This window comes from Pseudopipra pipra, chromosome 14 (genome assembly GCF_036250125.1).
Source record: "Pseudopipra pipra isolate bDixPip1 chromosome 14, bDixPip1.hap1, whole genome shotgun sequence".
NCBI lineage: Eukaryota > Metazoa > Chordata > Aves > Passeriformes > Pipridae > Pseudopipra > Pseudopipra pipra.
The window spans coordinates 14049091-14063648 of record NC_087562.1 but is presented as its reverse complement, the minus strand read 5'-3'; the positions used below and the strand labels follow the sequence as shown (position 1 = coordinate 14063648).

General features: G+C 40.9%; 1 protein-coding gene across 1 annotated transcript; it reads right to left on the bottom strand.

Moving 5' to 3' along the window:
* Positions 1 to 2381: 2381 nt before the first annotated feature.
* Positions 2382 to 14558, bottom strand: C14H16orf87 (chromosome 14 C16orf87 homolog). The gene is made up of 4 exons (XM_064671190.1): positions 14404 to 14558; positions 10782 to 10878; positions 8444 to 8626; positions 2382 to 2929 (listed from the first exon to the last, which is right to left on the bottom strand). Exons 1-4 carry the CDS (start codon positions 14467 to 14469, stop codon positions 2811 to 2813), a joined length of 465 nt encoding a protein of 154 aa, XP_064527260.1. The 5' UTR covers positions 14470 to 14558; the 3' UTR covers positions 2382 to 2810.

Here is a 14558-nt window from a genome sequence, read left to right as displayed (position 1 = left end):
CTGAAAGACTATCTTTCTGTGTGAGGTTGCACGCTACAAAAAATGCAGTGAAACAAATGGAGACAGCCTGAATCACAAAGACAGTCACAGGCAGGACCTACAATCTGGAACCAGAGTCACAAAAGAAGTTTTGTGTAAGCAACTTCCTGAAGTGTTACCATATTTATTCCTGCTTCTCAAAAACTGTGCAGTTTCCAAGTCAGAGCTGCACACACAGAAATTTTCTTTTTCATCACTTAGCTGTCACTAGCTTTATTTTAGTCTCATAGACAGAGCAAATACAATTTACAATTATAATCTACAATGATTTGCTGCAGTGTTTCATCTGTGGATCATCTGTAACACACAAAGAAAGAGCTCTTGAGATGCCATCATGTTGATGCCTCTTCTGTACAATGCAGACACTTTCCAGTTCAGTCACTGAATGTGTTCCAAGAAATCTATGTCTTGGCATACCACAGTTACTAGGGCTTTTGGAAGATGCTGAAATGTCCTGCCCATACAGGAAAGAATGGCTTGCTTCTGGTTACTGGGAAGAGAAAGTCTGGTCTCTTGCTTTGCCATATCCACTGGCAAAGAACTACTCTCTCCCCAGGACATTTTCAAGGCCACCTGCTTCCATCACAGCTTTCTCAAAGAAACTGGAAGCCAGCAGGGGAAGAAAAGAGAACTCAAAACATTGTTTCCAGAGAGCCATCAGCAATGAAGGAGAAAAAACAGCCTTGCACTTTTGAGAGGTATGAACATATTTTTCAGCACTTATTAGAGAAGGCACCAACCTAAATGTAAAAATGTAAGTTAAATTTTGTCACATCTAACAACATTAACTTCAGTCCCCTGACAGTAACTTTAACTCCACGTGGAGGAGCAGAAAGAAACAGAACAGGTAGGAAAGCAGGTCAGAGCACCCAACAGATTGCCTTGGCAGTTCCCTTTTCCCTTCTTGTCACAGCAAATCTCATTCTAGCAACAGGAGCAACACCAGCCTGATCATATCCTTCAGTTTTCAAAGTCAGAACTTCCCTTTTGTTGTTCTGACTTTAATAACTTACCATGCAAACATATCCTCTAGCCTTAAGAGTTACTCATCTGTCCTTACTCCTGGTTCTGTGACAGGCTGGGGCTCTGGAAAGCAGAAGTCCACATGATGTAGGGAAGTAGGTCTTGTGTTCACAATCTCTCATTTACTGGAAGACAAATGTGTATTAAGTGGTTTAAGTTCATTTCCACACCCACCTCTCTCATGCAGTGCTAAACAGGATCCCAATTATTCCTTAGGAGTTAAGAATTAAAAATCACTTTCCATGTTTCCTGCTTTTGCCTACAAAGTTTGCATCTGATCAGTCCCTTGTGGCTTCACTTGAAACTACCACGGCTCCTTCTTTTAACCAATAACTAACAGACAGTATTTGATAGTCTGACTTTTAAAAAAATCTTGGCATCCACCCAGAGCTCGGTTCTGTAGCAGAACCTCATCAGGCAATTCTCACTATTGAAGTAATGTGATACTGAAGAGCCTGAGTAATACTTAATTAAAAAACATTTAACTGCATTCCCCTTCTCAGAAAAGAGCGAATGAAAGGTGACAAAACCCCAGTGTATCAGATTTTATGAATGTAATTACCTCCTACACCTCCTCCCTCAGGATTTTACACAGATTGAGGTTTTGGGGTTTTTTTCTTGGTAACACAACCCCCCCATATAGTTACTAAAGGAAGAGTTTTGGCTCCAGTTGCACAACACCACTTTAACAAAGACCACTCTTTTGAATGTCTTCCCCAAAGCTATTTCTACCAAAACAGCTCAGGCAGACTTTTGCTTTGGTGTTTACAGTCAACAGCCCAAACACAATAGTGAGAAGAATTATGCTTTTAAAAGGCAGGCAAAGAAAGCTATTGAGAGTAAAAGGAACTACCATATCCTCGTGTTTTGGCAATACCAGTAAGATGCTAACTGCAGATCCACAAACCTGATACCTGCTTCTCTGCCCCTCCAGGAAATAACGGCCCAAGAAAGAGTTTGGGAGAAGAACTTACCGGCTGGGCAAGGCAGAGACCAGCAAACTGTTGTTATAAAACAAGTGCTTAGCTCTTAAACTTCAGGAGTCTGACCTCATAAAGTATATATGATTTTTAAAAAACAACTCTATGTAACAGGGAATGATTTTCTAGAGCTAATTCATACACAATATGAAGTTGTCTAACAAAATAATCCCTGCCCCAAATTAAACCACTTTAGTTTTCTTCCTATCAGAATTATACCACACCTATTAAAAAATTTAAGTCTCAAGTCATATCTAGGATGAATACCAGACTTCTAAGAAGATTAAAACCAACACACCCTGAGTATCACAAATGTACTTAATTCCCAGTTCAATAAAATATTGGAATATCAATTTATTAAAAAGTTATGTGAACTGTACATACATAAACTGCAATATAGCTGAAAAATCTGAAATATATAATTTTAAAGGAAAATCATTTATTTCTGAAAATATTTAAAATATTGCATTTCTGGCAGCAAATTCAAGAGAAGTGCTCTGGAACAGGTGCAGTCTCTCTGTGCATTTGTCTAGCAATTGTCTTCAAGGAGTAAAACATATCTGCTTCTTGATTTCTCACAGCACAATGTTGTGAACACTTTCTTTCTGACTGGTAGAGACAGAATTCCATTTCCAAGAACAGCAGCAGAATTTTAACAGGAAATACTATGGTCCTTGTTGGTGTAGACAACACACTTCCCGAGAGTCCACGACACCTTGGCAATCTGCCAGCCATCCTGCATGAGCTGCACCACACTGTGCTTAAAAGTCACAGAATGAGTCTTTGATTGATAATTTTTCTGTTTATTTCCGCCAAGGCCACCGAAAACACGAAGGCCTTTTCATCTGAAAGGTTAGCATACATGTCCACTTCTTTTTCTTGTTTCTCTGTAGAAGAAAAAAAAGTCACTATTAGAAGCTTTTTCCATTATTCCAAGTTAACGCAAGTTACACAGAAGTTAATAAATTATGTGAAGTAGTGGAACTGAAGTCAGACAATCAACTCCTATGCACGAGGGATTGAGAAAGAGGAGGAAGCAATGGAGGCACACAAAGGTGCTGGAAGAGCCACAGAATTAGTCATCCAAAAGCATGACTGCATTTCTGTTCTTAAACCATGACAAAAGAATGAGTCGTTAATATAACGATAAACAAGTGTTCAAGTGTTCCTTCAGTGTTTTTGGTTCTGTTGGCTTTTTTAATTTTACATAAACACCTCATACTGTAGAAAACAAGGTTATTTTACAATATCCTCATTAAACACAACGTTTGTCCCCCTACTTTACATCTAAGTGAAAGAAACCCAAGAGTTTAATTACAGCATCAAAGACCAAAGAGCAGATACTTGGCAGAAGTCAGGCTCCTAATTTATCATCATGAACATTTCTGGACTTTCTACACTGCAGCTCTTCCATCTTATCCCAGCTGCAGAACAATGCTAACACCTCACTGAGCAAGTGAAAGCCTGTCAGCCTCCTCTGCTGATGCTGGCTTGTTTCAATGCTACAGACACACAACAGGAAGCCATAGAAAAGTTTCCACACTGCAGTGCTCAAGTAAACTAAGTCCCACCACAAAAACTTGTAAAGTAATACGATTTCAGAAATACCACATTCATAAATATCACCTACTCCACATCAAGAGTATTTATATCCCAGTTTATCCAGCCACAGGTAGCTGACACAAATCATTAAGAAAATAAAGCCAACACAGAAACAGTTTTGTCAGCAGAAGACCAGGCTTGTGGACACAAAGAAGAGAGAAATGCATTCAGAGCTTTAAGGCTGGTGCCCAGCTGTGGAACTCCATCTCTAATCCAGGCTCCACAGTGGCCTGGACTAATTTACAATCATGACACAAAGCTCACCTGCCAGAGCCCTCTGTCTCACTAACACAGCCACACATGTGGCAACTGCTCCACCAAGACACCTGAACTAGCATGGGAGAGTGAAAGACAAGGCAGCACTGGAAAATAATGGAATACACCATGTGGAAAAAAGATCCCAGCATCTCCTCTCTCCACCTACTCACCCAGTTACCCCTCAATGGGTTCACATTCATAACAATATTTTTAGATTTGGTTTCACATTTACGTTACACCTATGGACAGTATTACAACAGACTGCCTTCCCTGTGAAATCAAATCCTTGCATTAAAAAACTAAGTAGGAGAGCTGAAAAATCTTTTACCACTGTGTTCTGATTTAATACTGATACAGAAACAGCAGAAACAAGCTTTCTGTTGGTTCCCTGGCTATGCAAGACAATATTCTCTAGGGTATTGAGTTTGAAATGAGTTAGAAACTGAGTTTCAGTGCAAGTCCTGCCTTGTAGTTTAAGACAAATCAGTTCCTGTATGTACACTCTGTCTGGGTTGCTCCACTTCCTCCCTCTCACCATTTAAAAATTAACAATGCTGGGAGTTGTTCTGAGCACAGACACTGCACACACTGGTTATTCCACATTAATCTTTTGTATTTTCATATCTAAACCTCACCCCTTCTTTCATGCTTCCTGATCCAAATCCAGCCACCACTTAAATATATGGGCACCCAGCAAAACAAAAAGTACTCTCCCCCCACCATTCCTGGGCTACTGTTAACAGATTTTGGACTTTTTAAATTTTAGTTGCCCTTCTCCACTGTCCTCACAGGACAGGTTTGTTCTGACAGATTTCAGCTTACTGAAATCTTAATATCAAAGAGTTATCAGGGATTAAGGTTTGCAAGCTTCACACGTTCTCAGGCCAATTCCAGCTCTAAGCAGTAGCAAGTGAAGAGCCTGCACCTGCCTGACATTTTATCACAGGCTGCTCATGGGACACTGTGGCTTCTGCAGACTCTGTTAAAACTTTCCACTTCAATCTTATCTGAGAGTAGCTTTGACTCATTTCTCTATTATGAACAAAAGACAAAAATGGTATTGTTCTTCTGACAGACAGTAAGACATTAAATAATAAGTCTTTTGCTGTACAACTAAGAGGTTATTTAGGTGAAAATAGTCGGTCTTTCTGGAGCACATCTCTTGCATTCCCACATCTCCTGCAACCCCTTATACCTGTAGCCCTTAAAACTGAATAGGTACAAATCAAATATTGACCCTCCCCCTCACAAATTTTGCATAGATTTACTATTCAAGATAGCAAGTTACTTCAAATGTGCACACTGGGCAGCAATTGTGTGAGTAATACAGCTGGAAAACATTTGAAAAAGAAAACTTGGGCCAAAAATTTACTTCAGTTTAAGTTTTATCAGGATACTGAAATATATATACTTTATGGAGATTCATCCCTTGTTAAGTAACAACTATGCTTTAGCAATTCTACAGACCACCCTTACTGAGCCTTATTTGCTGGTAACCTCTTTCAGAATAACCAACACCACACTTCCTCCAGCACACAAGGGTTTTGTTTGTTTTAATACAGTCAGGGTTGGTACCCAGATAACAAGGCAGCCTGGGAACAGGTCTGGCTGTGTGTCAGTCCCACACAGTGCAACAAAGAACATATCACCACAACAAAATCAGAGTCAAATTATTATGAAGCGTTTCTATTTTCAAAATATATTGTACCATTTCTGAAGAAGAAATCAAGTGATAATTTTGACAAGCCAAGCCTGCAGAGAGAAGTTCCTATTTTCCAGGGTCATCAAATGGCTCTGGAACATGTGACAGGACTATTTTCTGGGTCCCAGCACTCTGCTATATCCCTTCAGTCTACATCAGCTTCCTCTTTCCTCCCCCTCCATTCCTCCTTGCTAATATGCAGGAAAAATAGCTCATTCTAAAAAGCCTTTTTTTGCTTCTTCTGTTCTTAATTGCTGCTGAATCCTGCAGCTCTTTGCTCTAATGTGAACCAGTCACAAAAAACACAAAAGAACCAGTCAAAGGCACAGACATAACTGGGAACAAGCACACTATGTATGGAAAGAGCACGGCAAGCAAGGAAGCAAAGCTACAAATGTCATGGGGGTCTTTGGGAAGACAATTTTCATAGCTGGCCTTCCAATGGACAGATGACCAGCTCTTCCATGCTATTATAATTGAGGTGTTTTCTGTTCACCTGTTTTTTCCATCTACAAAGGCATTAGGCACTGTAGAGGCCCAAGAGGCACCAAATACTTAATACCTATGCAAGTAGTCTTTTCAAATATTTGGGGTGAAAGAAGGACAGCACAATCTCTAGTGGCAAGTAATGTGTACCCAAAATATCACAGAAACATGTAACAGGCAAGGAAATAAGATACTTAAAGTCTAACACTAAGCTGACACCTTGCACTCCAGAGCTGACTTTCAACACTACACAGACTGATACCAGGCCTAGCAATCAGTCACACAAAAATCACCTTAACTGTAGTAGAATTACAGTTGCTTAATATACACAAACAACACCATCAAGCACCAGGTTTGGTAAAGGAAGATTATTTCTAAAATTCCCACTAATTACTCCACACACAGTAGTTAGGTCAATTTTCTAAGAGATTTGAAAAGGGAGAGGTCAATGTTAACTTGATTTATAGTAATTACTTACAAAATGGTGAGTTCACTATTGAATTTATTTTTATAGCCATGACAACCACATATATCACTTTTTTTTTAATCAGCCCAAAAATCACCACAGTGACACATTACAGTCTGACATAACCAGAAATAAGTCAGAAGTAAGAAAATATTCTAAGCCTACTTACTGCTGAACAATAAGATGAGCTGTACTGGAGCAAAGATAATGACAAATGGGTGTGAACCCAGGCTCTGTACCAGCTCTGCAGAAGAGGGCGAGCAAGAGATTGTAGCAGTATCACAAGATCAAGTAAAGGGGATGGCAAGAGCAGGAGAAGATGAGGGTAATCTTACCAAGTGAGATTCAACTTTAAAAAACACACCAAGAAAAAGGCACACCACACACACACACACTGATGCAAAGATCTCACTGCATCTCTATCTCCAGTTCTCTACCTCCAAGCACTGGCATATTGTACTTAGCAGGATGCAGCAGGAGGTTAGAAACACTCAGCCTAGTTTTGAATAGGAAAATGTGTCTCTTTTTGGAGACTACAAAACATGCCTTAAGAGAATGGATCTTTTCCTTTGACTGCTTTCCTCTTTTCCAGGGACAGAAGATTTACTTTTTATATGGCAACCCAAGCAGCTTGCTGGAATTTTAAAACCAAAGCTGTTTGTGAACTAGACCAACAGTTAAAATGCCTAGAAAGGATCCTAAAGCTGCTAGACAAAGTCTACCTTGGGTCAATAACAAATAGGGAAGCTACATACATCAATAAGCCACATGAAACAGTGAAGAGATTAGGTATTACAAGTGCATTCCTATTATAGGAAAACAATTGCCACCCAGAAAAAAATACAGAAATCAGATTCCACCTCCTCTTTCCAAATCCAGAGCACTAAAAAACTCCACCAAATCCCAATTTATACTTGTTTACAAGAAAGAAACATTAAGAAAGAACAGATTGAAATCAAACAGCAGAGACATCAAAACTGGTTTTGAAAAGTGAGAAACTAAAGGAATTTGCAGCATGGATTAGCACCCTTTTTCTGCTAACAAACAAGTTGGAAGGGAAAATATAGCAGCATTTTTGAGTTATACCAGAAGATATACTTGAAGGTTTGAGGAGTTTTAAGAACAGTATCTTCTGAATATTTGTATGAAGTCTTCTTACGTGCCTTCCAACCTTTTCAAGTCCATGCTAAGTTTTGGATTCATAATTCAGGCCTAAAATTACTATCTCCAAAAACACAGATAGCAAACGAAGTGCCAATGGGCTCTTAAAACAACAGAAAATTTAAGTGACAGTTACATTCTTGAGGGGCTCCAGAATTACTCTCCTCATGTAACAGTCTCTTGGCTGCATAAAGACTAAACCCAGCTGGTTACCAAGGAACCTTAATAATCAAGGAGGCATTTTTTCCTCTAGAGTGTTATTCTAGAAACATGGCTCCAAAATTCAGGTCATACTAGCAATGCCCTTTTTACTTTGGCCTTCCAAAAGCTTTCAAGAAACTTTTTAAGCAATCCAGTCATTCTAATCCCTCTCTGACAACAGACATCATCATATTGTTTGTCCTTGTGATATAGAGCAGCAGCACCTTAATAAAAAACAAAACAAAACCTCACACTTTGGTCCAATGGCTTTCAACCTACGTGCTGAAACTTGACACAGTGGCTAAAAATACAGATTTAGATCTTTGTGGTTTGTTTCATCAGATACTGAAACATAAAACCAGAGGTCTCTACAGATGTGAAACAGTCCCCACCCTACATTAAGATATGAGGTATTGGCTGAACTAGTCTAATTAAATGGTTTAAATGGCATAAACGTTTACTGATTAAAAAAAAGTCTTCATACAAATAGAAAACCCAGTGAACTTATTTCTGCACTTCTCATACCTCTTTCTTCCTCGTGCTTTTTTGCTGAGGCACTCTTAGGTCTTCCTCTTCCTCTTCTGCTGTGGTCTGAATGGCTGTTAGACCTGGATCTTTTTCGGTTTTCTAAGTCTTTATTTACTGCAGAATTTATCTTCTCTCGCTTAACTCTCTCTGTCCGCCTCCGCTTGGCCTCGCTCTTGTTTTCTGTGCAAAGGAATAGAAATGGACTCATCCAGAGTTCTTTTCATCTCTGTTCTTAATTTATTCCTAGTGCTTACCCCACCTTTTTTTCCTTAAAGTGGTTAGATGTCTATGCCTGTACAGCAAACATGATATTCATGCAGAAATGAAGGGCTCAGATCCAGAATGACACTTTGCCTCTTGATTACAAGGATCAAGCCTTCAGTTGCTTCAAATGCATTTTGCAACGTGAGACATTTGCTGGTACACGAAAAGCTCAGTTTCCCAAACAAGATGGAAACACAAACTGTACACACCACAGCTGTGAGGACAGCCCACTGCACCTGCTTCCTCTAGCAAAAGAAAAAGGTTTATCACACAGGCAAACACCACTACACTTGATCATCTTTTGACAGTAACAATGAAATCATTCCTGCTGCTCAGACAAATCAAAGGCTGAGTCAATGATGCCATCAGTAAATGGCACAACACATGGTGTAGGTGTCCCACCAAATGCAGCCTATGACAAGGTTGTGACAGGGGTATTGTTCTCCTACACACCAAAATAAAAAATAAATAAATAAATAAAAAGTGTATTTACATGAGTTTCACCTGGAGGTTAAGTATAAATTAATGAGCTTGGGTACCAAAAATAGTACAGTGACCACAGCACACTACTGAACATGGATTAGCTGCACATTTGCAAGGCTGCAGCACCATTTCTGCAGTAGTTATATTGTTGAAAATATTGAAACATTTCCTAAAAGAAGTGGCAGGTGCCTTATGAGCACAATATAGACATATACAGTCTCTTACCACATCTTCCTGGGGAACTGATTTTCTCTTGCTGCAGTTGTCCCATTAGTTCTGTACAGGCACAGGGTACAAACTGGACAGCAGGGTAACTTGTCACTAATGTTAACACAAAACCTGTATTTCACAGTGTCACCAACAGGCTGAGGTGGCCAGGGACCCTCTGGAGACCAACCTGTCCTCTGCTCAAGCAGGACCACCAAGAATCAGTTGCCCAGGACCATGTCCAGAAGGCTTTTGAGTATCTTCAAGGATGGAGACTCCACAACCCCTTTGGGCAACCTGTGTCAGTGCTTGGTCACCCTCACAGTAAAAAGTGCTTTCCAGAGCTCTTTCCAACAGGATGGCCCCCAGCATATATTCACTTTGTCTCCCCTGGTGCACTTCCTACATACAAAACTGAATTATACAACCAGAGTATGGTCTTCAGCTTCATTTTTAACTACTTCATCCACTGGGGAAGAGGAAAGAAAACTGACTAACACTTCCAACCTACCACAGACATTTCTTAACCTCCTCCACCTTGAGAGTTCAGTTATCAGCACAATGTCATCTAATTCCTACAAGATCCTTCAAAACACGGATACAAAACATCAAATGCTTAACTTCCATTTTGTAGGTCTGGCAGATAATTTTTAAAAGCAGACATTCTAGATCAGATATGCTGTTGGGTTTCTTGGTTTTTTGGTTTTGTTTGGTTTGGGTTTTCTTTGGGGTTTTTGTTTGGGTTTTTTTTAATATACATCTTCCCTGACAGGTTCTTGTCCTCACTCATTCCTACTAGGACTGGAGGAAGTGATAAAAATGATCACAAGAAGAATGTTATTCTTGCCAAAATGCATATTCAACTGACTTATTACTGTATCCATCAACAAAAGACACACAAGTTGGACACAAAAAATACACTATTTTTCAATTCAACCCATGGAGAGAGAAGCAACACCCACTTGGATTTAGATTAAAATTTTGACCAATTTTTTACTTTCAGAAAACCCAGCTTCAATCAGCACATACTCTGAAATCAGATCCTTCTGGCACTTCTAGACACTTAGCTTCGAAATAGGATTAACACAAAGCTTCCTGTAATGAGCTTTTTTGCATAGACACCAATGTGCACAGCTAGAACATACACAGAGAAAATGCCAACATCACAAGTGCAAAGGAAGACAGATTGAAAACACCAGCTTCGCCCCCCTCCTCAAAATTCAAGCAAAATTAACATATTCAAAGTCTACCAGGCACAAATTCAAGGGAAAGTGAACTGACAACAGTCAATTTACACAGACAAGTGAAATACTCAATCCTTTGCCTGCAAGAAATAAGGGGAAAGAACTGTTCCCCCTTCTTGCCCCTCGGTCAGTATTACCTGTGATGGGTGGGGATCTCTCAGAACGTTTAGCATGCAAGAGTTTCCGACTAATAAATATGTAGCCACAGGGACATGATTTACATGCAACAGGAACCTGGGAAAACAAAAGACAAATATTTCAGATAATTTCAAATGATGACAGAATTCCTTCCCGATGAAGAAACAAACACACCAGTAATTCTCATTTGGCAGAGATAACTCTTCCAATTCAGTCAGTACTGCAAACTATGGTCTGTACTATTATACAATTGTATTTAAACATAATAGAACCAGATTCTGCTGTGAATCACCCAGCAAGCCTTTTCTTTATGCAGTTGTTCAAAACCAAGCTGGAAATGCACAGCTGCTGTAATTGCTTTGCACTGCTTTTCCCCAGACTGGCAGGAAGGGGGTGGGGGAAAGTGGAGAGCATTAAAGGAAGGCTGAATTAAAATAGAAATACAATTTCTCTCCAGAGCTCTCAAATATCACCAGTCAAATCAGTCAGACATTTCCAGTTGTGCTTCCTCTATTTACTTTTAAAAAATAATTATCAGTTAAAACCATCAGTGCATTCAGAATACATTCACTTTCAGAAGCATTTGAAAGCAGCTCCTTTAGAGAGCAGGAGCAGCTTTAAACAGGAGGCACAACAGAGCCCGAAGCAAAACAGATGCATTTGTACCACACTCTGCTCCAGAGCTGGAGACAAGGCCGGGTGGCTACAGAAGGACCTTGTTAATTCAAAATGCAAATAACCCACCACAGCCAGTCAAAAACCGACTGCAGGCCCAAGAGTTTGAGAGAATACAGTGCTTTTCCTGATCAGCTAAGCAGACAGGAGCAGGGTGTTCCCCCAGAATACGACAATGTAAAACAAGAAATGCCACATTTAATACAAAAAATGAAAAAAAAAATCTTACTTGGAGCAATTTTTTAAAAAAAGTCACAGTGATAAATTACAAACCTCATTACCTTAATGCCAAGATCTTCTGAGATCTTTTAAAAGTAGTAAGGAATACACCATGTTGCTTTGATTAGGTTTAAGACTCAAAACACAAATCAAAGCAAGTTTAAACAGAGATCTGGAAGAGATTAAAATAACACACATAAAAGTCGAGTCATGTCAAAGCATGACAGTGGGGGAGAAAAAGCAGGAGGGACTTTCTCCAGTGTAATTCTTTAAGACAGGTCACTACAAGTTTGCCAATGTCCACTGAAACAAACAGGAGCACAGAACCACGACTGTCTGCCCAATTTAACCACTGGCTAGGAAAAACCCTGCCAAAATAGTACATGAATCTGTAAAGGGGAACTTAACTGCTACTCGGAATAAACAAATTATTTTGCTTTCTGCAGCACATCCCAACTCCTGTATTTCACCCTGCAAGCAGCTTACAGATAAGACTTTTGATACAGGTTTTACAGAACTAAAGACTTTTTAATTCCCTTTATGGAGACGCTGACATAATAAAACCAATTCCAATAAAGGTTTATTGAACCTTAAAGCTCAGAATGTAGCAAGCTTGTGTGCACACTTGTCTCCTTGTTCATATGTCAGTATAACAGTACTAAAGTCTAGCAGATATTGTGTGTATTTTTTAAGGTGATACAGGAGTTCCATTTAAATCCATTTTTGAACACTCGGGTCTCTCCAATAATTACGTTTCCAGGCTCAGCTTTAAAAAAAAACTTTTGGCAAAACCACGCAAGGGGATTGGAACAGACCCAGTATTTTCAACGAACTTAACTGTATTTAACAGAACAATACTGTTCTCACGTTACAGGTTTGGCATGTAGGTGTGTGCATCGTTGGGAGGGAAGGGACTTATTCACTGAAACGTGTCAGTTATCCTTTGAAGACCTACACTGATAACATCCTGCACCATAATTAAGGCAACATAGTCCTACAAACACTACTTTACTTCATTTAACATTTTCCTAACCAAAAAGAAATTAAGTTTCTTATACAAGAAATTTTACCTGACACTAAATTAAGAAGTGATACTTATCTCCTCTGATTGACTGTAAATACTTCAGGCTCCCTAGTTTAATTAGGCTGTGCTTTGGTTGTGAAAATATCATTGGCAATGATATATCATCTAAATTACGATAAAAAAAGTTTTAAAGCCTAAGAAGTCTTACTCAATATTACATTACAATAATTGTGGCTGTCTCAATATCTCCATGCACGCCAGTTCTAGTTAAGAATTCAGAAACAAATGCAAAGCCCTTGTTTATGGAAAAATTTAAGAAAGACTAATACAGGACACAACCACTGAAGAGTCACACGAGAGCCTCCCCAGAGCGACTTGTACTGTAGGCTTTAGTTTCTTGTCCCCTCTGAAATATTTGGCAGTGAAAAACAAGGTCCTGTGAGCAATGTGTGCCAGGGCAGGACATATATGCATATTAGTTCCATATTAGCCACAGAAGAGTTGCTAAGAGAAAATCTACACTGACATATGCATATCATGTGTTTTCAAGTGCAGAACAAAGTGAAAGATTTCACATCAGTTTAAAAAGTCTACAGTGTTTGCTTATTTGCCCTTTCTATTGTTGGTTTGACATTCACCACATTTATTAAATAAAACAAAAAAAGAAACAAACAAACAAAAAGCCAAACAAAAAACCCCCCACTCTCATATGTAACTTCACACTCATTTTCATTTCTCCTTTCACCAACTGAATAACCAGAACTCGGCACACGATCCTTTCTCAGAAACAGCACTTCAGTGACGTGCTTAACGTGAGCATTTGCAGTGGTTCATCTGCTGGTTAAAACATGAAAGGACGCCCACACACAGCTCAGCACTCCAAACTGTTCCAGCAGGAGCAGAAACACTGGAAAAACTATGCAAGTCAGAACAAATAATACGATTTTTATTAAGCGGAGAAAAATGGCACGAGATTATTTTTTTTTTCCCCAAGTGCAGCTAAAGCAGCGTGTCCCAGCCCGCCCGCAGGGTCGAACGGGAGCAGCGCGGTTCCCATGACCGCATGTGACAGGCTCTGCCCCTCCGCCGAGCCCCACGGCCGCGGGGGCAGCGCTGGGCTATTGTTCGGGGCTCTGCTGGAACCCACCGGCCTGTTTTTAGCAGTCACATCGTTCCCGGCCAAGGCAGAGGAGCTCCCGGCACGGCAGCAGTGCGAGGCGGCCGCCGTGGTGCCGGAGTGCGAGCAGCTCCATTTTGTGCACACCAGGGACCCGCGGGGGACGCGGGCGGCCCCGGGGACCCCCCGGCTGCGGGGCAGGGAGCGCAGCCAAGGGATCGATTCCGGTGCTCCCGAAGTGCCCCGTGAGAAAACACCACCAGCCTGGGGCACACCAGGCATCCAAAGGGCGAACTGCATTATATAAATCACCAAGCCCATTGTATTTGTGACAAACCCCGCGGTTACCAAGCACCACGAGCACACAAACAACGCCGCAGCCGCGCAGAACCACGAAGGGCTTCACCGCAATGTAACCAGCACGCTACCCTGCGAGAGGGACGCGGCGTTTCATCCACATTCCGCGCAGGAAGCTGCAAAAGGCAGCAATTATTTGTTTCACACAAACGCCGCCTCGCAGCGGCACCGAGACGCTTTTCCGCGTCCTCCCTTCCCAGACCCCCGCGCTCGGCCCGCGGCCGCTCACCTGCTGGTCGCACTCCGGGCAGGACTTGGTGGCCATCTTCACTTTCTTGGCCCTACTGGAGGACATGCTCGCTGCTGCCGCGGCGGTGACTGACACTGCCGGGGCCGGAGCGCCGCCCGCCCGGGAGGAGCCGGCGGGAGGAGCGGGAGGAGCAG

Excerpts from the sequence above, each read along its gene's own strand:
- C14H16orf87 (XM_064671190.1), bottom strand. The coding sequence starts at position 14,469 with ATGTCCTCCAGTAGGGCCAAGAAAGTGAAGATGGCCACCAAGTCCTGC. Across the intron at positions 8,627-10,781 it reads GAGATCCCCACCCATCACAG|AAAACAAGAGCGAGGCCAAG; the intron begins GTAATACTGACC and ends TCCTTTGCACAG. Across the intron at positions 2,930-8,443 it reads AAAGCACGAGGAAGAAAGAG|AGAAACAAGAAAAAGAAGTG; the intron begins GTATGAGAAGTG and ends TTTCTTCTACAG.